Here is a 22,766-nt window from a genome sequence, read left to right on the forward strand (position 1 = left end):
ACAGTGCTGTGCTTTAACCTGTTGCACAGCCAGGGAGAGCCCCAGGTATATGTTACTGCATCCACCTGCTACCAAGATACCTATGATAAATATCTCTTGAAATGTTTTCATATGGCTGATATCAGGGTAATGGTGTTCTCCTAGAACAAGTTCTGAAATGTTCCCCTGCTCTTCTCTTTTGAGGTGTTTGCAAAGGATTAGTGTTAATTCTGTCTAGTACTGTCATCTGTATATAAACTTTTTTGTTGAGAGGTTTTTAATTACTAATTCAATTTCTTACAGGTCTGTTGAGATTTTCTATTTCATCTTTTCAAAAAACTTATTTTTATTTATTTATGTATACAAGAACTGGAGTGTAGGCCAAGGAGGTAGAGTGGGAAAGTGTGTGTGAGAGAGGATTCACCAGAACAGATGGGGAGCATACCAGGTGGATCTCCTGAGATATACTGCTGAGGGAGCAGCACGTAAGACAGGAGAGGTCTGCTGCGCTATGTGGGTGAGTTCCTTGGCTGGGGATCAGCTCATGTATAGTAGTTTGATAGTGTTTTTTTTTATTTTAAAGATTTATTCATTTATTCACACAGAACTGGGGTATAGGTCAGAGGTGCAGAGGTGGTAAAAGGGTTTGCCAGAGTCAGTGGGAGCAGAACAGATAGACTGTCAAAGTACACTGCTGAGGAGAGCAGCCCACGGGTCAGGAGAGGTCTGCCGCACCATGTGGGTCACCTTCGGGCTGGGGATCAAACTCATGCTGAAGTGGCTTCAGCTTCTCAGTGCTGTGCTCTAACCACTGTGCCACCAGGGAGGGCCCTGATAGTGCTTTTAAACCTTGCGCCACCAGAGAGGTGCCTCTATTCTTGAGGCAGGTTAAATAATTTATATGTTTCTAAAAATTTGTCCATTGAGGTTCTTTATTTTTGTTCATACCATATTCTCTTATAATCTTTTTCTTATCTGAAGGTCAGATGTTCCCACTTTCATTTCTGATTTTAGTTATTTCTGTTTTCTTTGTCAGTCTAGCTAAAGGCTTGGCAACTGAAATGACCCATTGGAAAAAAAAAACAATTTTGAGGTTTATTGTTTTTCTTTTATTACTTTATCACCATTGGAATTTTTATTTTTTCCTTCCTTCTGCTAACTTTGTTTAGTTTGCACTTCTTTTTCTAGCTCTTCAAAGGGTAAAGTTAGGTCATAGGGCTAGTGGATGATATTGTCAACGATGAAAAAAAGGCATCTAAGAACTCAGCTCCCCTAGGGTCAGTATTTTTTTTTTAAAAAGATTTGTTCACACAGAACTGGAGTACAAGCCAGAGGCCCAGGGGCGGTGAGAGGCTTCACCACAGACAGAATGGGGAGCAGAACAGGCAGATCCACGAGGTGTACTGGGCGGTCGGGAGAGGTCTGTGGCGCCATGGGGGTCACCTCTGACACGAGGGATCGAACTCGCACTATAGCGGCTGCCGCTGCCAGCTTGCAATGCTGTGTGTCCTAACCCGTTGCGCCACCAGGGAGGGCCCGGTCAGTATATTCTGATGCATGTGTTCTGTCCATCTCCTGAAATGGAGAAGACAAATGATCCTCTGGTGAATTTGAGCTCAGTTCAACTATTACTCCCAACCTGCAGGAGGCCAAGTTATTTTTGGGCCCCTCCATCGACTACAAGTCCCAGAATGCCTCGCACTGGGCCTCGGCGGCCCAGCTCCTTCCGGGTTGGCACGCCTTGGGCGCCGCTCTAGGTGCCGCCTCGTCTCTATGCTCCTGCGGTGGGCGCGGGATGGAGTCCGGGTGCTGGTTGTTCGGCGGCGAGTTCGAGGACTCGGTGTTCGAAGAGCGGCCAGAGCGGCCGGCGGGCCCGCCCTCGTCGTACCACGCCAAGCGCTGCGAGCCTCAGGTGAGAGGGCCGGGCACCTCGCCCAGCCCAGGGCCCGGGTTGGCTCCCTGCCGACCCGTAACTTCGCGGCGCAGGCGACAGCAGCCCTGCGGGCTCACCCGGTGCCCACCCACGCGCCCGCTCCTCCCTTCCGCGGGCGGAGTGGGCGTTCCCTTGTTCCGACCGGATAGACCCGGTCCCCGCGGTCCCCAGGGGTACGGGCAGCCCCCGCTATCGATATCGGCGATCAGTACCTGGAGTCTGGCAGGTCTCCTGCTCGGACGATCGCGCGTCCCTTCTCTGACATCGTCAGTAACTCCCCTGCGCCTTCACTGATTGCGTGGACAGGCAGGCAGGACTCCAGAATTCCGGCCACAGCCCACTTTTCAAAGCTTAATGGTGTTTGCTACCCAAATGGTGACGGCCCCTTAGCACCCGATGGCTCCTACCTACCTGCGTTGACACCCGGCTGATGGTCAGAATCGTTTAATTATAGCTATGTAACCAGGCGCATCTTAAATGCTGCCTCTTTAAGGAAGTCTTTTCTGATTACACTCCCATTCCAGTGTTTTTGTCTCTGACCCCTTTTCATTTGTATTAAAGCACTTGTCAGTATCCCTTATAGCTCATGGAACCAGTGTGATGTGAGCACATAGGAGTGGTTCTTAACCTTATGCCCTAAACAGTGCCTAGCTATTACTAATAGCAAATCTGTGAATATTCTGAATTAGTAGAATATTGCTTTGCATTATTATCTGAGTACACTTTTTATCAGACTAATAATAGCTACTATTTATCAAAAACTTAGTTGTGTCAGGCACCCTGATGAGTTCCTTTACACATTTTCTCTCTCTTTTATTTTTTAAAGATTTATTTATTTATGCAGACAGAACTGGGGTACAGGCCAGAGGTGCAGGGGTGGTGACAGGATTCACCAGAGACAGAGTGGGGAGAACAGGCATATCACAAGGTTCCCTGCTGATGGGAGCAGCAGGCTGGTCAGGAGAGGTGTGTCCAGCCATGTGGATCTCCGCTGGGCAAGGGGATTGAACTTGCACTGAAGCAGCTGCAGCTGGCTTGCAGTGCTGAGCCTATCCCATGCGCCACCAGGGAGGGCCCTCATTTATTTCTTACAACCATTGCACTTATGTCAGGAGCTAATAACAGCTTAATTGTATTTTTGTTTTATTTCACTGGCATTTTCTCCTCATTGCAGTCAATCTTTCCGTTATGATTAGAACTTGATCATGTAGATTAAAACTAGGAATGGGCTTGGGAAGTCATGTGGCTAAGCATAAAGCCCTAGTTATGAGAGAAGACATTGGCATTCCAGCCTTGGCTTTTACTACCTCCCTTTCAAGATGTCAGTTCCTTACTTATTATTACGGGAAAAAGCCTTACTTGTTGGGTTGGGTTGCCAACTTATTGTGAAGTTGAAATGAGATCATTGTTGGTCAAGTGTGAAGTGTGTTGTGTTTTATACTTATAAAATACCCCCTCCCCCCCAGTTACATATCTTTAGAAATTGTTTGGTGAGTGACGCTGCTTATAAGTTCAGAGAGGCCTTATTCAAGTCAGGTGGTGTCATAGCTATTGGTTGATCTCGTAGGATTTCTGCTGTCTTCTCCTGCTCAGATGCAGTGTGGAGCCAGCTGTTTGCCTTATCCACATGCTTAGCCTCTTAGTCCTACAGCGCTTCTTTCCTTCCTCTTAACAGAAAGGGGTATTTGAAGCCTCTCATTACCTGCTGGTTCTGTGGGGAAATAAAATAAATCATTTGAAAACTAATTTTGCTTGATGGTTTCCTAGTAGGATAATGAAAATTTGAGGGGTGTCTGCAGGCCTGCTGCTGGGGTTGACGCAGTATGTGGCTGGAGAGCATGGAGCATGGGTGTGGCCTTTCTGAGGTAGACAGTTCAAGGGAGGACAGAGCCAGTGGCCACTGGCTTCCTCCACTGCGATGGCGAGACTGTACACTAAGATGACAGGCATCTTTTAGAAACAGAAGCAAACAATTTTGACAAGATAGTGGGACTGTCCCAAATGTAGATACAGTCTAAACAATAGCACTTAACTGGGGGTAAACTTTTTCCAGTCTCAGTGTGCTTTACTATGAGTAAAAGGGAGGGTGAGAAACTTCTTTGGAGCTGGAAAATCTGACATATGGCATGCTTTTTGTCACACCTGTTTTGTCATCTCAACATTCCTTTACTCAGTAATTAGGAAAGCTCCATCTCATTTTGTTTTCTATCCATAGCGTTTAAATCAGGAGAAAAGGGAGTAAAATATACCACACGAGCATTTCCTCAGATTTTTCTCCAACCGGTCTTTTGGCATTTGATAGCACGGAATCCCCGCTCAGCTTGTGTTTCTCTCTCCACGATGCTTAGTTGTGCTTTCTGCCTTCACAGCATTCTCAGAACAGCGCAGTACCGACGATACCGCTTTTATGTCCGTTCCATAAAGGGTTGTCAACCCCTTTCCATCCGCTCTAAACCTTCTCTACAGGGAAACACCTATCATTCTAAGGGACCAGTGTGAGCTGCGCTCACTCGCGTGGCTGGCAGTGGTTCCCAGGCACCACTGCCCTGTACTGAGCACGATGGCGCTAAAAACCATCCATGTTTGATTTCTTTTTTTTTAATTGAGAAGCGTCATATTTTTGGTATGTTTGTTGTGATGATTTTAGTAAAAACTGAATGGCACTTAAATGGCCGTGCTTTGTCAGATGTTGTCCTGAGTCTCATCTTGAAGATATCTTATTTTTTGAGGTTTAATCAATTATATATGGGAAATTGCGTTTGAATATGAGGCAGAAAAGCACAGCTTCTTTCTCTATAATCTGCTATTTTCACAATTTCTAGTGGTTTGATGAAGAAACAGAGAGCAGTGATGATGTGGAAGCTCTCACTATCAAGAAATTCAAAGGGGACCTTGCCTACAAACGACGCGAATATCAGGTAGAAGTCAGCAGCTATGAGATTGGTACTGAAACGGGCCCAATATTTTATATATTTGCTTAATATGTAAAATATGTTATAATAACTTACTTTATTTCTTATAGTAAATGTACAATAATTTATAATAATATGTTAAAATAAAAACATATTTCGATATTATATATATATATTTTGAAATAAAACAAAATTCTTAGACCCTCCTAGTGACGCAGTGGGTTAAAGCTCAGTGCTGTGAAGCGATCTGCAGCCTTTGCAGCAGGAGTTGGATCCCCGGCCAGGGAGGTGACCTGCATGGCGCAGCTGACCTCTCCTGACCCGTCTGCTGCTCCCTTCAGCAGCGTATTTCAGTCAGTCCACCTGTTCTGCTCCCTGCTCTGTCTCCCTTCCCCGCACCTCTGGCCTGTACCCCGGTTCTTGTATGCATAAATAAATAACTCTTTAAAAAAAAACCCAAAATTCTCATTTTATTTCAAAACTAAAATATGTATTTATATATATATTTCATATATAGTGTATATATACTGTGTATATGCTATGTAAACATATATACACACACAAACACTATATATGTATAGATAGCAGTGTATTAAGTTAGGAGTGGCTGTTTATGAAGATGAATTACTCTTTTGTGGATGTTAGAGTCCTAGGTTTCTGTCCTTTTCTCTTTGTTTCCATCTAATTTGCTTTGTTTCCTATAATTCCAACACTGGGATTTTGTGGGTCTGTTTCTCCAACTTCTGTATCCTTGTTATGTGCTAGCAAGCACAGGTACTTCATAATGCTACAGGAGCAAAGCACCCCAAAATGTGTGAGGAAAGGGGGAACCCTAACAGATACAAGTTGCTTTTCACATAGGTCTCATTTCATCTTCACCACAGTTCTGTTGTTCTGCTGCCAAAAAGGTTACACAGTAAGTTAATGCAAAACTAGGATTCGAACCTGGGTCTGCTGGAATCAGCACACTTCCTGCTATGCTGTGATGTCTTTTTTTTTTTTAAGATTTATTTATTTTTTTATGCATACTGAACTGAGGTAGAGACCAGAGGTGCAGGAGGGTGAGAGGATTCACCAGAGACAGAACGGGGAGCAAAACAGGCAGATTGACTGAAATCCACTCCTGAGGGGAGCAGCGGGTGAGACAGGAGAGGTCTGCTGCGCCACGTGGGTCAGCTTCCTGGCCGGGGATTGAATTCAAGCTGCAGTGGCTGCAGATAGCTCCATAGTGCTGTGCTTGAACCTGTTGCGCCATCAGGGAGGGTCCATGTGGTGACGCCTTCTGTGGGTGTAGCAGTAATATTCCCCAGCTGCTTCTCTATCCTCTAGAAAAGCAGCACTGACTGAAATGTGCAAGTCGTGCTTAATTCATGGTCGGGTGAGTTACCACCTCATCTATGTGTACGGAAAAAATCAAGCCTATAACAATTCCTTTCTCTGTTGTTTTCTACCATTCTTACTTCCCTTCTCTTTATTTCCTTTACTACTGGCCAGAAAGCACTGCAGGAATATTCCAGTATCTCTGAAAAATTGCCGTCGAACAATTTTGCCATGAAAAGGGATGTCCAAGAAGGCCAGGCCCGGTGTCTTGTTCACCTGGGAAGGCCGGCAGAGGCGCTGGAGATCGCTACAAACCTGGTGAGTGGTTTCACCGCTTTATTTTTTTGTTTTCCTATACCAAGGATGGCTGAATAGTATATTTTCCAAACAAAACAAACGTTTTCCTAGTAGCAAATGCTTCAGGTTTGGGGAAGCAGAAAATTGTCAGCAGTGTAAGAACTTTGTTCTGATGAATAATTTGGAGTTCTGAGTCATAATCACTTACTCAACTTTTTCTTTTGTTTTTGCTGTTTTGTGCTTAATATTTTTCGCTGCCTGAAAGTCTCATTTGTAAAGATTTATTCTGGTTAGGAATAGATAATCTGAGTGGAAGGCTTATCAGCGATCTGTTTTCTGCTTTAGAATTTCTTTTAGATTTTATTTTCTGGAGTTGCTACAGTGAACATTTTACTTTTGAAAAACAGACAAAAAGTTACCCTAAAACAACTGATCCCTTACTAAGCCACACTTAGTAGTCATTTTTATTTTCATTTACTTTGAAATCTGCAGCACCTCGTGAAGTTGCAGGTGGCCCTTGTGCCAGGGCCATGCTAATCTCTGTATCGTTCCTATTTAGTTATGTGCTCCTGGAGCGGGTCCTTTTTCATTTTCATTTTTAAAAAATATTTATTTATTTATGCATACAAGAGCTGGAGTGCAGGCCAGAGGTGCAGGGGGTGAGCGGATTCACCAGAGACAGAGCGGGGAGCAGGACAGGCAGAGGTACTGTGGTCTGCTGCGCCGTATGGGTCAGCTCCCTGGCCAGGATTGAACACAGCTGTGGTGGCTGAGGACAGCTTCATAGCACTGAACTTTAACCCGTTGTGCCAGCAGGGAGGCTCCTCACTTTCATTTTTAAATGGAATTTGCAGAATCTTTTTAAAGGCAGTTCTTTGCGATTCTAGATTCTGCTTGATTTTGTTGCCAGAATAAGGCATTTTTGGTTTACTTCTATGACTTCTGGCTTAATTTTTTTGTGGGGATTGGTCACAGTTGAGCAATCCTAGTCTATAAAATGATCAGTTTTCTCCCTTGAGGAATGAATGAGGGTTGAGGCACTGATCTTGAGCCCAGGGGAGCTGGTCCCACCTCAGCTTAAATTATTCAGGCGGCTGAGCTGCCTGAGCGCCTCCATCTTCTTCACTAAGAGAAGCCGACATTTGCTTGCCAAGGGGTTCACTGCTTAGTACTCCAGCCGCTTGCCGGGAGAGGAAACTTTGGCAGTGATTTTTAAGAGCATGGACAACAGCTGTATTTGTTTTTTCTCTTTCTCCTCTCTCCTGATTACCGATTAGCCTCAAGCTAGAACATAAGGTAACCTTAGTGAAGGGGCCTTGGCACGAACGGGGGTGTCACAGCTCACCCTGTGCGCTGCTCCGCGATCCCCTGCAGCTGTGGCCCTTTGAGTGCCTTTTTCCGGAGCTCAGTTGCCGTCTTGGCTTCTGTTCTCTCCCATGGCCTCTCTTCACCTCACATGTCTCCCACCCGCCAGTGCTCTCTGTCCTCCCTGCCGCGACCACCGCAGGCAGGGCAGCCGACTGCATGGCAGGGCCCGGGAGCTCTGGTTTCTTCTGGCCCTTTCTGTCGTCGTTCGCAGATGCCAGGTCTCCAGCGTGGGGTGGTTACCAGGGAGGAGGAAGCCAGTCAGAAGCCCACCGTCTCCGTGGGCCTCTGGCTCCCTGTGGGGAAGGAACGGGCAGGGAGGCTTGTGGGGCTCACCCCTGTCTTTGGGGCTCTTCACGTGGTCCCATGGGCCATGCCTCTCCGCGTGTTTGCCCATTTCCTGGTGCTGAGTTTTGTTTTGTTTCATGAGTTTTGTTTCCTCATTTCCCCCTACTCGTGGACCCTCTTCCGTTGCTTGCTCTGGCCATTTCTGGTGTTTGTCTCAGGGTGTTAGCCACTTAGGTTTGTAGGGGTGCAGGTCTGTGAGCCACGCTGAGCGAAATAGGCAGCTGGTCCCGGAGTCTGAACATTTTATGCTCACAGTTTCTTCTGAAGTTGGCTCAACTCTCCTCGAAGTGATTTTTGGGTGAAGTTTATTTATTTTTAAAGATGTCTTTATGCATACAAGAACTGGGGTATAAGCCAGGGGTGCAGGGGAGGGGCGCGAGAGGGTTCACCAGGGACAGAGTGGGGAGCAGAACAAGCCAGCTAACGAAGTCCACTGCTGAGGGGAGCAGCGGCGAGCCAGGAGAGGTCTGCCGCGGCCTGTGTCAGCTCCCTGGCTGAGGATTGAACTTGTGCTGAAGCGGCTGCAGCTCGCTTGCAGTGCTGTGTTTTAACCTGTTGCATCACCAGTGAGGGCCCTTGGGTGAAATTTATAATAGAATTATTTCTTAAATAATTTAAACATCCTCTGAGAGTGGCAGATAAGTGATAAAAGTTTTTGTGATAAACTTAACTGTGGAAGGAAAACTACTTCCCGACCATTAGTGATTTTTGGTCTTTTATGCTCTTCACAAATAGTTATTTTAGTCCTGCCATGTTCCTAGTTCAGGGCTCAAAGCCAAGGAGACAGGTGAACGGCCTCCATGCTCTGCACGCACCTAGTGTCTAGCGGGGTGCCTGGACCCTGTCAGGTGTCGGCTGTCTACGAGCCGGTGCTGTGACCGCCAGCTCTGCCCCCCACCATCGTGTGACTTAGGCGCCTTGCCCAGCCCCCTGAGTCAGTGGCCTCATTTATACCGGGGGCCGCCCACACCCACACTGGCCATTGCAGAGGGCTCCCATGTGGATGAAAGGAGTAAAGCACTTGGACTAGCACCTGACTCTGCTCAGTGCCCAGCGAATGTCAAGTGGCCTCATCTTCGCCGTACAGGAGGAGTTGCGATTTTCTAGGGAAAAAAAAAAGTGGAATTTAATTTCCAGAGCTGTTCAGGGGACATGCTTTCAAAACCCTCACATCAAAACCACAGCTTGATGTCACAACCTCCACCCCAGCACACACTTGCTTCTTAACATAAAAGTGTTTTTAAACACTGGAAAGCACTAAAGACTGGGGAGAGGAGAAAGGTAGGCTTGTCAAATGTCTGTACTTGTTGCTTTATTTTAAATAAAAGACAAGAAACTGTATTCTTCTAGCTACTACACATCATTTATGCCCAGGTGTACTGGGAACTCCGCATTCCACAGAGAGCCTTACGGAGCTTGGAGTGCAGGCAGGTGGTCGGGCAGAGCAGGCCACGAGGCCCCAGAGCCCTCAGTGGCTGTTCCAGGCCCTCGTGATCTTTCTACCCCATTGTAGTGCAGCAGCCAGACGCAGGGCGGGCAGGAGGCCCGATCTTTACTCTGACTTTCTCTCATGGTCTCTCCACCGCATGCTCTGCGCGCTCCCTGAGCAGGGCGCTGCCCTGATATGCCTGGCCTAGGCACAGGTGTGCCCATCACGCACGCCCCCACCATGCCTCAGGCGTCCACCGTCAGGCATGTTGTACCCCGAGCCACGCTGCCAAGCGCCTGCTGCCTTCACTCACCATCTGAATATGTAGGCTCCTCCACAGGCTCCCACATCTCCCTGCCAGGCAGGTAGTTTTACTTGTTTTCTTCTTGGTGGAGTTCTGTGTGGGAGCTTGATCTGGATCCTAGCAGGCCAGTTCTTCCTTAGACTTAAAAAGTCAACTGAAAGATGATTTTAGTTTGTCATCTGCTCTCCACAGACTTTAACTTAGGAAAAGAAGGCTGTTTTCCCTCCTCCACCAGGCTCTTGCCATATGGCAAGTTAGGCAAGAGGTGGTGGAAAAGATTTTTCTGATCAGAAAGAAACCAAGCAGCTCCCTCTGGCCAAAAACAATTGGCCTTGGTACGCGTTACCAGGGGAGACATTTGGATTCAATTATGCTGCATCGTGAAACAGAGCTGCAGGCCTGTCTTGTCTAAGTCAAGTAAAACGTGCGCGTAGGGAACGTTTGGATCCTCAAGGAAATTTCAGTTTAGATTTTTAGAAAAGCCTGGAAGACTAAGATGGAACCATTAGCCCAGGGTATCAAAAAGTTGACTTGAGGCTTTCAGCGGAAGATAATAAAGACTGTTAAAATTTGAAAATAAATCATCATTCATGTTTTTGGTGAGCTTTTCTAGACCGTTGTCTTCTGAGTTATGTTGGGACATGAGGATGGCTGGGAACGGCGGGTGATTTTTTTGCCGGGTGATGGTTACGGTTTCCATCGAAGAGCTATTGAAAAATACCAAGTGCATGCAACTTAGATGTGGCTGAAAGATACTTCTGATTTATAACATGCACAATCTGGGCTTCCAGGCACCATCATTTTCACAAGGGAAATGTTGGGCCATTCAGAGTTCTTACCCTTGTTTTCCTCCTCAGGAAAGCAGAGCGACCAACACCGACCACCTGACCACCGTGCTCTACCTCCAGATTGCTATTTGTTCAAGTTTGCAAAACTTGGAGGAGGCAATTTTCTGCCTACAGAAACTCATTTCTTTGCATCCTTTCAATCCTTGGAGCTGGGGCCGGTTGGCAGAGGCGTACCTGAAGCTGGGGCTGGTGCCGTCGGGTCCCTTTGCGTCGTCTCAGGACAGTTTTGCCTGCAGTGACAGAAGTATCGAGTCCTCCTGTCCACACTCAGGAAAAGACTGGCCTTCGTGTCCCCCTGAGACATTGCTTGCAAGCTCTGTGTTCTCTGTGGAAGCAAGCAGCAGGCATAACGAGAAGGACGAGAAAGCTCTTAGAAGCACTCGGAGCGGCGTGGCCACGAAGGGGGAAGCGTTGGTGTGGGAGACGCAAGTGAAAGCGTGCGCCTCGTTTACTCGGGCCAGGTAAGTGCGGAAGGTCTCACTGACCTCACCTTGGGGGTTTTCAAACTTGGAAAGTTGCAGGCTGGACACTTGGCATTTGTTTTTCAGATTTTTTTCTGTGGTCTCCATGGAATCCTTTGTGCCCTTTGGTATGTGAGAGTTGGACACAATCTATATTTGCTCAGAATACACTGGTATCATTGACCTAGATACAGTGTTAAAGTTGGAAAACATTACAGCTAGCAAAAGAAAATTCACTGTGTAAAACACTGACAGAGAGAGGAAGCAGTAGTTTAAACATGGAGTTTTTCACTCCTGTGGTCCACAGAAAATCCACTCAAGAAAAATAACTTTTGGTTTGAATCACTCAAAAGGTGAATAAGTGAATGATGCTTAATTCACTTTATAAGAACCCCCAAAATATAGGATTTCCAAACACTTTGAACCTATATCATGTGAAAGTTCAAGGGAAAGGTGAGACCATTAATTTCTGTAATTTGTGATGAAGTCCCTTAGGACTCAAGTGATGCCACAGTTTAAAAAAAGGATTTTTTTCAACTCTTTGAGAGTTAAAAGATTTTTTTTTATTAACTTTGGAGGATTTAAGAAAGCTTGATTAACAGTAAAGCTTGCTGAGAAGTTCGGCATCTGTTAGGCAGATTTTAAACTTTGTTGGCTGGTGTTTATTAGGCACTGACTTTGTCACTTTAATTCATAAGTACATCGAATAACTGTGCCAGGACATACTGCTTGCAAAGATCATAAAAAGCGCCCCTTTGCTGACATTAACCAGGGTCGAGGACAGTCTTGGTGTGGTCAGGAGCTGGCACTACGCGGCGTATTGGGTGTGGCGCTGTGTGGCGAGGCAGGAAGAAGCCCGGGGAGCAGTCAGTGCCAATGCGGGGATCCTGGGGCGGGTCCTGGAGAGACTGCAGCGGGCTGTCCTAGAGAAGCATGTGCCAGCTTTGTCTACATTTCACGTTGGCCTTCCTCGCTCTAGGGTGGCATCATCCCCAGAGTGGCATGGCCAAAAGGTGCTGCCAGGTGCGGGCCCAGGTCTCTGACTCCAGAACACGCGTTCTCTCTGGCGTCTTGCCGAGGCCACAGGATCTTCCCCAAGTGCCCAGTGCTGCCAGGGGCTGGGTCTGGTGCAGCCGGAGCAGCCCCGGGAGCTGGGGGTATTGCGGGGGGCAGGGAGGCTGCAGCCCACGAGGCCAGGGCAGTTGGGAAGTAGGAGGCAGGACTTGGAGTCAGCTCCCTACGGCGCCTGATAAATTGCTCTCGTGGACCTGTCGCACCAGCAGGGCCTCGAGCAGCTTCTCCATGACCCGGGCAGGCCCGGAAAGGAGGCCTGGAGCCCGTGGCCTCTTCAGGCTTTAAAGTCCATTCTGCACCCCCTGTCGTGAGCAGCCAGCGCAGGGCAGGGGCCGGGCAGGCAGGGAGGCGACTCGTCACTCTTCCCGGGCTCTCTGGCGTTCCCAGTTCTCTCCTCTCCACTGGTCTCCATGCTCTGTGCTCTGCTGCCTTGCTCTGTTCTCGGCTCTGGTGCGGCCACTCCGCACGCCTACCTATGTGCAGGTGCCAGGCGCACAGGTAAGAGTGCCGGTGTCGGTCACAGACGCTAATGGCAGGAGGGCAGAAACATCCTCATCACTTCCACTTACCCTGCAGGAGCGAATGAGTCTGGACTGGTCTGTTTGCCGGCTGTGTGTCCTTCCCACAAATTACTTGAGCTCTCTGAGCGTCACATGCAGAATTAGGGGAAATGCCTACCCACGCGAGCCGTGGTGAGGATTAAAGTATGTGCAGCTCTTATTCTAATGTGCAGTGTGCTTGGTAAATGTTAGCTTTTAGTACTTCTGTGGTTTTAGTTTTTATTAGCACAAAACGTTAAATGTCACCTGAAAGAGCTTGGTTCTTATGCTGAAGGCCTGAGGTATTTGAAGGTTTGTGATGTGAAGTGGTGTGATGAGAAGCTGGGATTTCTAGAGAGACCCGGTGGCCAGGAGAAGGTGTGAGGAGGTTGGCACTGGGGACGCCAGAGATGAGGCTGTGGGCTGGTGGGTAGGCGGTGCTGAGGCCCTGAAGAAGGACAGGGCAGTGGGATGAAAAGAAGAACCAGGTGTCACTGCAGGAGGGACAAACGGGAGATGGTGGGAGTGTGTGGGGCAGAGGGGACCGGAAAACCCCGAGACCCTGCGCTGGGAGGGTGGTGGTGTCCTCACCATCTCAGGGAGCAGGGGCAGAGCAGACTTGGGGTGGAGGTAGTGATCTGGGGTCCTCCTGCTGAGGCCAGCTGCCTGCCTGACATCCAGCTGGGGCTACCCATGGCTGCAGGGGTTGGGCTCAGAGGAGGGGAGTGAGGGATTGAAGAGTTCCAGAAGAGAGTTCAGCAGTGAGATGCTAACGGGGACTCAGCTAGGGCTAAGTCTTTGCAGCGCACTTGGAAGCTGTGTGCAAGGTAAATGAAGCTGGTCAGGCTTTTAAGCCATTGGCCTTTGGCCATCACCTGCAGCCTTGATCTCAGTAACGGGCGCGTGCCTGACAACACCTGCGCGTGGGTGCATGCATGTGCAAGTGTGCACAGCTGTCCTAGGCGGGAGGGGCGCATGGGGCCGCCTGGCCCTCAGGAAGGGGGCTCAGTTGCTGTCTCCCTGCTGGCTGGTTCCCTGTCACCATTCAGCCCTGTGACATGATGCCACGGGCTCCAAAATCTTTCAAATTCGAAGAACTGACGGTGAACCTGCCCGGCCTGGGGTGGTCGCACAACACCACAGAGTTGTTGATCTACGAGAGGTCTATCCAGTAGTGATGGGTAATGAGGCAGGTTGCAGAGGGTGGAGGAGCAAGTGGACATGAGATGAGCAGTATTTTTCAAGTCGTTTCAGGAGCCTGAGGGAGAAGGCAAGTACTGTAAAGGGGCCGGAGATGTCACTGCTTCTAGAGGCCACGCAGGCGCTGGGAGCAGGTTGGGGAGACGGCCGGTGACCTCTCCATGGGAATCGAGCACGATTTAGGAGGCTCAGCAGCTGCTTTGCGCTCCAGCAAGTCCACATTTCTCTCCCTGGCTCTCAGGCCCCATGTGAGTCGGCCCCACTTTGCCTCATTTACTACAGAGTTTTCTCCCCGGCTGTGTTCTGGCGTCATGGTTTTCAAACACAGCAAGCAAGTTCATGGGTTGAACCTCCTCCCTCCTCCAGGGCTCTCCTCCCGTGTATTCTTGGGCTGGCTCCTCACCAGTCAGGCCTCCACGCCAGTGGAATCCCAGAGAAGCCTCCGTCACTGTCCCACCCCAGGAGACACTTGCCTGGCTTGTGTTGGGTTTCGCTTGTAGCACTTGTCTCTACCTGCAGTTATCATACTGGGGATCTCCTATTCCACGAAGCCTGTTCTGCTTGCCAGCCTCTGCCCCACCTAGCGTGGTGCCTGAGAGGGAGGCGTGACGGGTGCTCCCGCACAGCAGCAGGGACCGGGCGGCCTGAGGGAGACTGGGAAGATGTCCACGCTCAGTAGCTTAAAAAGCCACAGGGATGTGGAAGATAAAGAAGCATAACAGATGGACAAACAAACAGATTCAGAACAGATTTGTGTTTCCAGCAGGGAATGGGGCTAGGGGGTGGGTGAAGAGAATAAAGAGGTCAGGTCATTTATGTGGTGATGGCTGGAAACTGGACTTCCGGAGGTGGTCACGCCCTAGTGTGTCCACATGTCGTTACAGCAAGTTACACCCTTGAAGCTTTTGCACCAACCTTCCATTATTGCCTAGTGAAGGTGGGAAGCATGTGAGAAGGACAGGTAGGAGGAAAGAGACAGCTGTGATCATGAGGAGGAAGTGAGTGGAGAGGCACTTGCGAAGCGGTCACGGGGTCCTCACAGATGTGGCCCCAGGCCACTGGGTCCTCACAGATGTGGCCCCGGGCCACGGGGTCCTCACAGATGTGGCCCCGGGTCACGGGGTCTTCACAGATGTGGCCCCGGGTCACCGGGTCCTCACAGATGTGGCCCTGTTTCGGGGGATGTCGCCAGGCAGTCTGAAGAGGCCCTGAGGCCAAGTGCGAGAGTCAAGAGAGAGACAGCACCGATCTCCGGCACTTCTGGGGAGGAGTCTGTGACTGGGAGTTTGCTCTTCTCTGCTCTTGCTTTCCATCACCTGACTTCTGCAGGAGGCTCCTGGAAAGCAGGAAGCCCTTTTGAGGTCTTGCTCTCTAAGATTTCTTCGAGAAACTCCACAGTCTGTTAACTTAAGCAGCGATGCCTCTCCAGTGTAAAGTGGGGCAATTTGGAATTCACAGGAGCAGCATGTCTGGGTGGCCAGGTGGGGTGGCGTCGGCCGAACACACCTGAGATTGTCTCCACACCTCTGTCCTTTATTCGGGGCCTACATGGGCACGCCTCTGTTTTTCAGACTTTTGCTTCAGCTCAGCCAGTCTCAGCAAACATCCTTTGCTTTGGAGAGGAACTTAAGGACTCAGCAGGAAATTGAAGATAAAATGAAAGCGTTCAGCTTCAAAGAAGATGCTTTGCAGTTGATAGCTGAGGTGAGTGCGTCCCCCAGGTTTATGTGAAATGAGGCCTTGTAGACGTTGTTGTTGGCTCCAGTGCCACTATTTTTTTTAAAAAATAGGCCAGATCTCATGATCTGAAGGACTTCTGTCTCTCTCCCTCACGTGCCTTTTGATCACTTAATCCCCCCAAGGGGCCTCCATCACCTCCCTCTGGCAGGGGGGCTGGAAGCCAGGAGCTGACATTGCTTCGCTTGTTGGAGCTCGTCTGGACCGGCTGAGCCGTGCAGAGTTGTTCTCTGGGTGCTGGCTGAAAGACGGACCGTCTCTTTCATCTTTTCCCTCTGTTTGTCTCCACAACCACCTGGGGGACAGGCAGAGCTGGGGTGGGGGCCCAGAGAGGGGTGACTTGCCTCAGGTCAGATGTTAAGTGGCAGGGCCAGGCTGGAACCGGTTTCCAGCCACAAATCCATTTCCTTCTCTGCCCTGTCACTACATGGATGGCTTCAGGGAACTTCAAATGTCAGAGGTTTTACTAGCTTTTTAAAAAACATGCTGTTGAAATTTCTTTAAGATGGCCCTGGAGATTAGGCACGTATTTCAGCTGCTCGTGCTTGTTCCTGTTAGCAGGTCATTGGAACTTGACAGCCCAGGTCTTTCTCGTGAGAAGAGCTCTCTGTGAGTGTCTGTCCTCACCTTTCCTTCGGGAAGCGCTTTGCTCCTTCAGGATGGCCAGGCTCTGACTCTCCTCTGGGCCCCTTCCCCTCTCTTGGGGCCACCCACTCTTTCCTGGGTGCCTTTTGCACACTTGACAACTTATCTCAGTTTGTTGGGCTCGGCTGGTGGGCTGGTGGCTCTCTACCCAGGTGATGCCCATGGCCAGCTGCCCTGGCAGACCCGCCATCTTCCCCTCGGGCCTCTGGGAGACAGTCAGCAGATGTTCGGAACTTACTTTACGAAATCAGCGTGTGCGCTTGTCAATTCCAGAACAGCTATCAGAAATGGGATCCCTGAGTCTGTGGGCACTGTATTTTTCAGTGAATGGACATTGTAAAGCCTTGAAAGACCTTTCCAAATTGTCACTCAGAAAGACTGCCCCGCCCTGTGCCCCGAGAGTCTGACAACACTGGGTCTCCCACTCCGGGTTCTGGATTACCTTGAACCACGTGAAATTGTCAACATCCAGTCATTCTGGTCTGTAATGACAGTAACTTTACAGTAACCAACATAATGTTATTACTTTTTGAAATCTGCAGCTTGGTTGGTTGAAGTGCCACTTTAGCATTGCTGTTTGTGGGTTGCTATTAAGATGGATATTTTTTGGTATGTTCATTGGCCGTTTATATTTTGTGAAATCCCTAGGCATGCGTTTTCTTCACTATCCTATTGGTATGTGTCTGTTTTTCTTATTAATTTTTGAGAGATTCATCTATATTAGAATTATTCATCTTTTCTATGTTAAAATATTTTCTGGAGTTTATGGCATTTTTTGAAATATTTACATTATCAAAAATTTTTGCAGATTTTTTGATACCTGTGACTCTGTACTTGCTTATTCCTCTTGTTGAATACTGCTTTGTTTGGATATTAATATTATTCCATTTAAAAAAATTTAAAAACAACTTTTGGGGTGTTATATCCCAGACTTTTTACTAAAGTAGGACATCATCAATAAGGCATCACTATTTGATGAGCCACTAAAAGAAGAATAAGATGCCATTTACATTGGGACATGCTAGTGGTTACAAGATGCATCTTGATTTTAGAAATGTAAAAAAAAAAAAAAAACAAAAGGTGTCTTAGAGGTGATGAGATATTGAGTTTAATAAATGTTGATGGGTAAGCTGTTCGTCTCGTCAGCTCTTGCCGCAAACTATGTGTGGTCTTGAATATTTAAAGGGTGGAGACTGTTCTCTGAGTGTGCTTCGAGCCCATCACCATTTGATATTCGTGAGCACACAGGCCTTGGCGTGTGCAGGAACCTTTGAGATCATCTAGTCCAAATCTAGTGACTTAACTTCCCTCACCACATCCCTGCCAAGTCACGCTCTATATCCTTTCGTGGCAGACAGCATTCAGTAGCTGGGGACTAGGTTTTAGGTGAGTGTCCTTACCAAGGGGGAGCTGATTTCTTAGAGTGGGTGCAGGTATAATCTCTGGTTTTGTTAAGTCTTATGGGAGAAACTAGCGCAGCGCGTTGACCTGCGTCGGACAGTAGGGGGCAGTGTGGTGCCTCCAGTGCAGGCCTGCTCTTCCAGTCTTGAGGTTTTGCTGGGGCAGCATTTCTAGAGGGTCAGGAAAGGGCAGGCCCAGCTGCTTGCAGCTCACCTGTTTGCTGCCTTCGGCCTATTTGGAAACCGTCTAAGCAAGAGTCCGTGGCGCACACACGGCAGCATTTCAGTTCTGCCCAGTTCTGGTGCTCAACTGTTTGACAAGGAGGGGGCGCCCCTCACGGTGCCTTCCTGCTCTGGGCAGAAGGCCTGGGACAGGCTGGGCCCTGTGGTCAGCTGACGGTGCTGCTGCCGTGTAACGCTCCCGTGACTCTTTGAGGAAAGAGGAGAGGCCTGGGACCGCCCTCCCACGGGTCTGGGGCGGCCACTTCTGCGCGGCCCCCGCCCTGGCGGGCGCGTCTGGCCGTGCCGCGGCTTCTGCTGCGTGGACAGCCTTTGCACCTGACCCCCGGCGGCGTCCTCCGTGCGCGTCTGCGACTCTTCCACTGGGATGTGTTTCCCCTCCTGTCGCAGGCTATGGGAGAAGATATCATCCCGGAAAAAATAAAAGACGAGATTCACACGGAGGTGAAGTGCGTCGGCTCCGCGGCCCTGGCCGCCCTGGTGGCCGCGTCGCCGGAAGAATTCGAAGACAGGTGGTTCGGGAAGACGAAGGCCCGCTTGGGCCCGCCTGGAAGCCCGCGCTGTGCAGACGCGCAGCTCCCGGCCGCGCCGGCCCGGTGAGAACGACGCCTTGCGCGCGCTGCGCTCATTGGCCGCGCTTACTACTTCAGACGGGATTCACTGCCTATCACGGAATATGGTGAATTATAAATGATTTTTCATGTTTATAGAAATGGCTTCTTTCCCAGATTATTTCCAGTGTTCAGTTCTTGATTTTCTGTCTTTGAGTTTTTGCCATTCTCTTACAGGTACTGTAACTTACCCTTTAGGAAATATCTGTTGGGAACGTTTACAGAAGAGACTTTCAGGATTTTATATATATATTTTTAGATATATGCTTACAGAACTGGGGTATAGGCCAGAGGTGCAAGGGTGGTGAGAGGATTCGCCGGAGACAGAGTGGGGAGCAGAACAGGCAGATGGATGAAGTACACTGCTGAGGGGAGCAGCGGGCGGGTCAGGAGAGGTCTGCCGCGCCATGTGGTCACCTCCGGGGCTGGGATTGGACTCGTGCTACAGTGGCTTCGGAGAGCTTCATAGTGAGGTCCTTTAACCTGTTGTGAAAAATCCCGGAGAGCCCGGGATTTTATAATTTTTTAAAAAACTACTTTATTGTAACGAGTACTGCAAGACCCCCTTGTCTACATAAGCCCCTCAGAAATGACCGGGGTTGCAGACATGTGACAGTGAGTGGTTTCAAGGAAGGGACTGCCAGGTTCTGTGAAGGCCCAGAGGTCCCCACCAGGAGGTCCACCTGTCAGTTCATGGGTGCTGGCAGGGGACAGGGGACGCCTGGGCCAAGACCAAGGACTGACTTTATTCCTCACAGCCCAGCAGACAGGTAGGGGTGAGACATGTAGGCCTAAGTGCATGCCGCACCCCCAGTTGTGGGTGACAGGAGCGGGCCCTGAGCTTAGGAAACTCACACTTTTGTCACAGACCGTCAGTGCACCTGCCTTGTGCTCCAGAGTGAGTCGCCCCCCTCCTGGGTGTTAGCTGTGCAGACAACCTTGAAAACATCGTCTGGGACAAAGGGCAGACAGAGACTTTCTGGCAGGGCAAGCAGCCTCTGGCCGGCCACACAAACTGCAGCCGCCGTCTGTACCTTTGTGAATGCAAAGCGCCTTCTGCCCTTGGATCTTCTGGGATGGAAGAGCACCCTCAGAAGTGCCCAGAAATGTCATCAAATGTGCTGCACAACTCTTGTTTGTTTTTCCTCAGCAGAGGGAAGAGAAGTCCAGCCCTGGGCAGAGATGTGGGGTCCTCATGACATCCCCCTACTTTGCCTGCTCATTCCCCAAAGTTTCCCAGGCCCCTTCCTCAGACTGGCAAAGGTCTGGTCTGGTTTATGTGTGGATGGCTTTTAGAATGGGCTAATGACCATCACAAGCAATTGCAAGTTTAGGCACTTAACCTGTAATAGGAAGCTCTGTAGGATTCACAGACATTTCAGTGTCTAGGAACTGCTGACAGTGAGGCGAATCCTCAGCAGCTCTCCACCGCCCGCCGCCCACTGGGTCTCACAGTCACTTAGTATGCGCCCTGCACTGTGCTAGGCTAGTAGAGGGTGGCCCTTGGGACGTGACGGGCCATGCTCTTCGCCACACGGCCTTCGGCTCTCGTGGGCTTTGTCTTGGCCCAGAACCTGGATGTTCCATAACATCACCCTTTCGGCTCTCACACTGGCCACCCAGTGGGGAGCCCCGTCATGAGGCTAAAGGATATTCCGCTCTCATGTTGTCCCTTCGCTTTAACCTCCCCGGGCCAAGAGACCAGGCGGCAGGCCTCAGCCGAGCTCCATTCTCCCACGTCGGCCTCAGTTACCCTAGTATAATCGCTCCCTCTGCGTAAAACCAGAGACTGGGGCTGTTTCATGCTCGTATCCGTGCAGTGTCTGGCACTCCACTAAACATTTGTTGAAAACAATTACAGAACTAACCGGCCAACATCTTACTTTGTGCTAAAGGTTAATACCCGGAAGATCCCACACTTGAGGCGACCCAAACACCCTTGGCCTTCACTGAGTGGAGACACCTGTGTTCAAGGACGGCCCCAGTGGCGGCCTGCCAGGGGACGTGGGTGTGACTGTGGCCAGGAGCAGAGAAAGCCTGCGTCGGGGAGGCGGGGAAACTCGGATCAGGACTTGTCTTGGCTTCAGGCCGCCCGCTCGCCGGGTGTGCAAAGACACTCGTTGTCCCATGGTAGAGATGGTGTCCTCTGAAGAAAGCCCAGAGCAGGGGGTAGCGGGGCCCGGGGAACCCATCCCAGGAGTGGACTGCCCCGCTGCCATGCAGTCCGGAGGCTGGCCAGCAGTCGCTGAGAGGGGCACGGTGCCATAAGAAAGAACCCCAAGCTCTGTGGCTTAAAGAATGAAGGTTTGTCTCTGGCTCGTATGCCTCAGCCATGGTGGACCGGTGGGGGCGTGGGGGTGGGAGGCCTGTTCCTGCAGCTGGGGGTGGGGGGCTCCATCTTGGGGCGTGCTCCCTCTGCTCCCAGCCTCAGAAAGCCCCCACTCACAGTCCACTGGCCCTCAGGAAGCACACTGACCTCCCCAGCTGGCAGGGACGTGCGAGCTGGGAGCCCAGAGGACAAGTGGTGTTTGTGAGCCGCTAGGTGAAGCCAGGGGCTAAGAGGACTGCGTGAAGCTACAGTTACGAGCAGGGAGGTGGGGGGCCCACTGGCCCCACCTGCCTGGCCAAGAACCTGCAGGTGGGTGCTGTGATCCCCAACCCCCGGTGTGGGGGGCTGGTGGGTGTTTGAGAAATGACGGGGTGCGGGAGGCAGAACAGGGCTTTGGAACTCCTGCACCCCACCAGCTTCAACTTCCTGGACTTCCTCCATCTGCTGTGCGAGCCAGTTTAGAGAGGGCTCTGCAGAGCCCGGCCCCACTGACCTCCTGATGGTGCTGGCCGGGTAACAGCGGCAGTGGGGTCGGGCTTAAAAACCCTTCAGAAACCAGGCCGGCGATTGAGGTGCTTTCAAAAACTAAGGAGGAAAAGGGCAAGTGAGGACAGAAATAGGATTTAAGAAAACAGAAGCCAAGATGCCTGTACTTGGCTGGGAGCCAGGAGCACGGGGGACAGGGCAGGGTGGACGGGAGGACCTGCAGAGGATGGAGACTTGGGGCCACCATGCTAAGCTGCTGAGCTGGAAATGGGGTAGCTGAGGTGGTTTGGGGGTGTGGCAGGGTTTGGAAACAGGAAGATGCAGGTGAGGGGTTTGGAGCGGCTTCTCTGGAACAATCTGGATCTGTGCCACTCACCACTCTCTCTCTCTCTCTCTCTCTCTCTCTCTCTCTCTTTCTCAGGGGCATCAGGCTGGGCCGGCCCCTCACCATTTGTTCTTTATATCCCAGAGGGGCTGTGCCATCAGGATCTAGAACCACACCATGAACAAAGAAGACGCTGTGACTCTGAGAAACAATGAATGACAGGCTTGTGGTCCTTCAGGCCGCTGGGTCTGCGAGGTAGTCTGAGGGCTGTGAGGACAGTTCTGAGTCCCCCTCTTGCTCGAGGCTGCCTGGGCTCTAGGCCAGGGCCACTTTCAGATCCGGACACCTCAAGCCCCAGGTCCCTGCCACCAGGGACCCCCGGCCCGCACTCAGCTCTACGAAGCAGGACCTCAAGCTGCTGGACTGCCTCGTCCACGTCATCTGGAAGCCTGGGCTTGTGTTCCCTGGTGTGACATTTTCACAAGCACCACGTGACATGCTGTGGCAGGTTTTGGGTCCTCGTCCTTAGCTCATCAGCCCAGGGACACCCCAGCATTACATCTTTAAAAGGAAGATGAGTTTCTCTAACTCTTCCAGAAACTTCTGGAATATTCCCAAACTTCCTGAACCCCTCTACCCTGAATTTCTGGGCTGTTCCTGGTGCCAGGAAGCAGGAGTACCTTGGTCAGACCCTCCCTGTGCTGCTCAGCGCCTCCGTTCACCCATATGTAAAACCCAAGTCTGCAGCACCTGTCTCTGGGGTGCTGGGAGAGTCTGGGGACAATATTAAAGCGTTAGCTGCACATAGAAGAAAGCAGTTCTATTTTCTTGACTTTGTCCTTTACCTCCCCGGAACCTTCCAGAATGTGCCCCGCACTCCCATCCCAGAAGCTAACCCAAGGACTGCTGGAGCTCAGCCAGCGAGTGGTCTCCCTCTGACAACATTCAAAACAGGCAGTGGTTTTGTCCCAGGTGTCTTTAGTC

General features: G+C 50.3%; 1 protein-coding gene across 2 annotated transcripts; it reads left to right on the forward strand.

Moving 5' to 3' along the window:
* The first annotated feature begins 1,743 nt into the window (after positions 1-1,743).
* Positions 1,744-22,592, forward strand: LOC101633842 (chromosome unknown open reading frame, human C8orf76). 2 transcript variants are annotated; one of them, XM_004679992.2, is made up of 7 exons: positions 1,744-1,891; positions 4,735-4,830; positions 6,319-6,462; positions 10,745-11,196; positions 15,581-15,713; positions 18,422-18,710; positions 21,879-21,965. In XM_004679992.2, exons 1-6 carry the CDS (start codon positions 1,775-1,777, stop codon positions 18,629-18,631), a joined length of 1,152 nt encoding a protein of 383 aa, XP_004680049.1. In that variant the 5' UTR covers positions 1,744-1,774; the 3' UTR covers positions 18,632-18,710; positions 21,879-21,965. The 2 variants fall into 2 exon arrangements, with proteins under 2 accessions (XP_004680049.1, XP_012578449.1); XM_012722995.1 differs by lacking the exon at positions 18,422-18,710 and having other exon boundaries at positions 1,762-1,891; positions 21,879-22,592.
* The last annotated feature ends 174 nt before the right edge of the window (positions 22,593-22,766 follow it).

The sequence above is a fragment of the Condylura cristata genome, unplaced genomic scaffold (assembly GCF_000260355.1).
Source record: "Condylura cristata isolate star-nosed mole 26May11 unplaced genomic scaffold, ConCri1.0 scaffold00009, whole genome shotgun sequence".
In the NCBI taxonomy this organism is placed as follows: domain Eukaryota; kingdom Metazoa; phylum Chordata; class Mammalia; order Eulipotyphla; family Talpidae; genus Condylura; species Condylura cristata.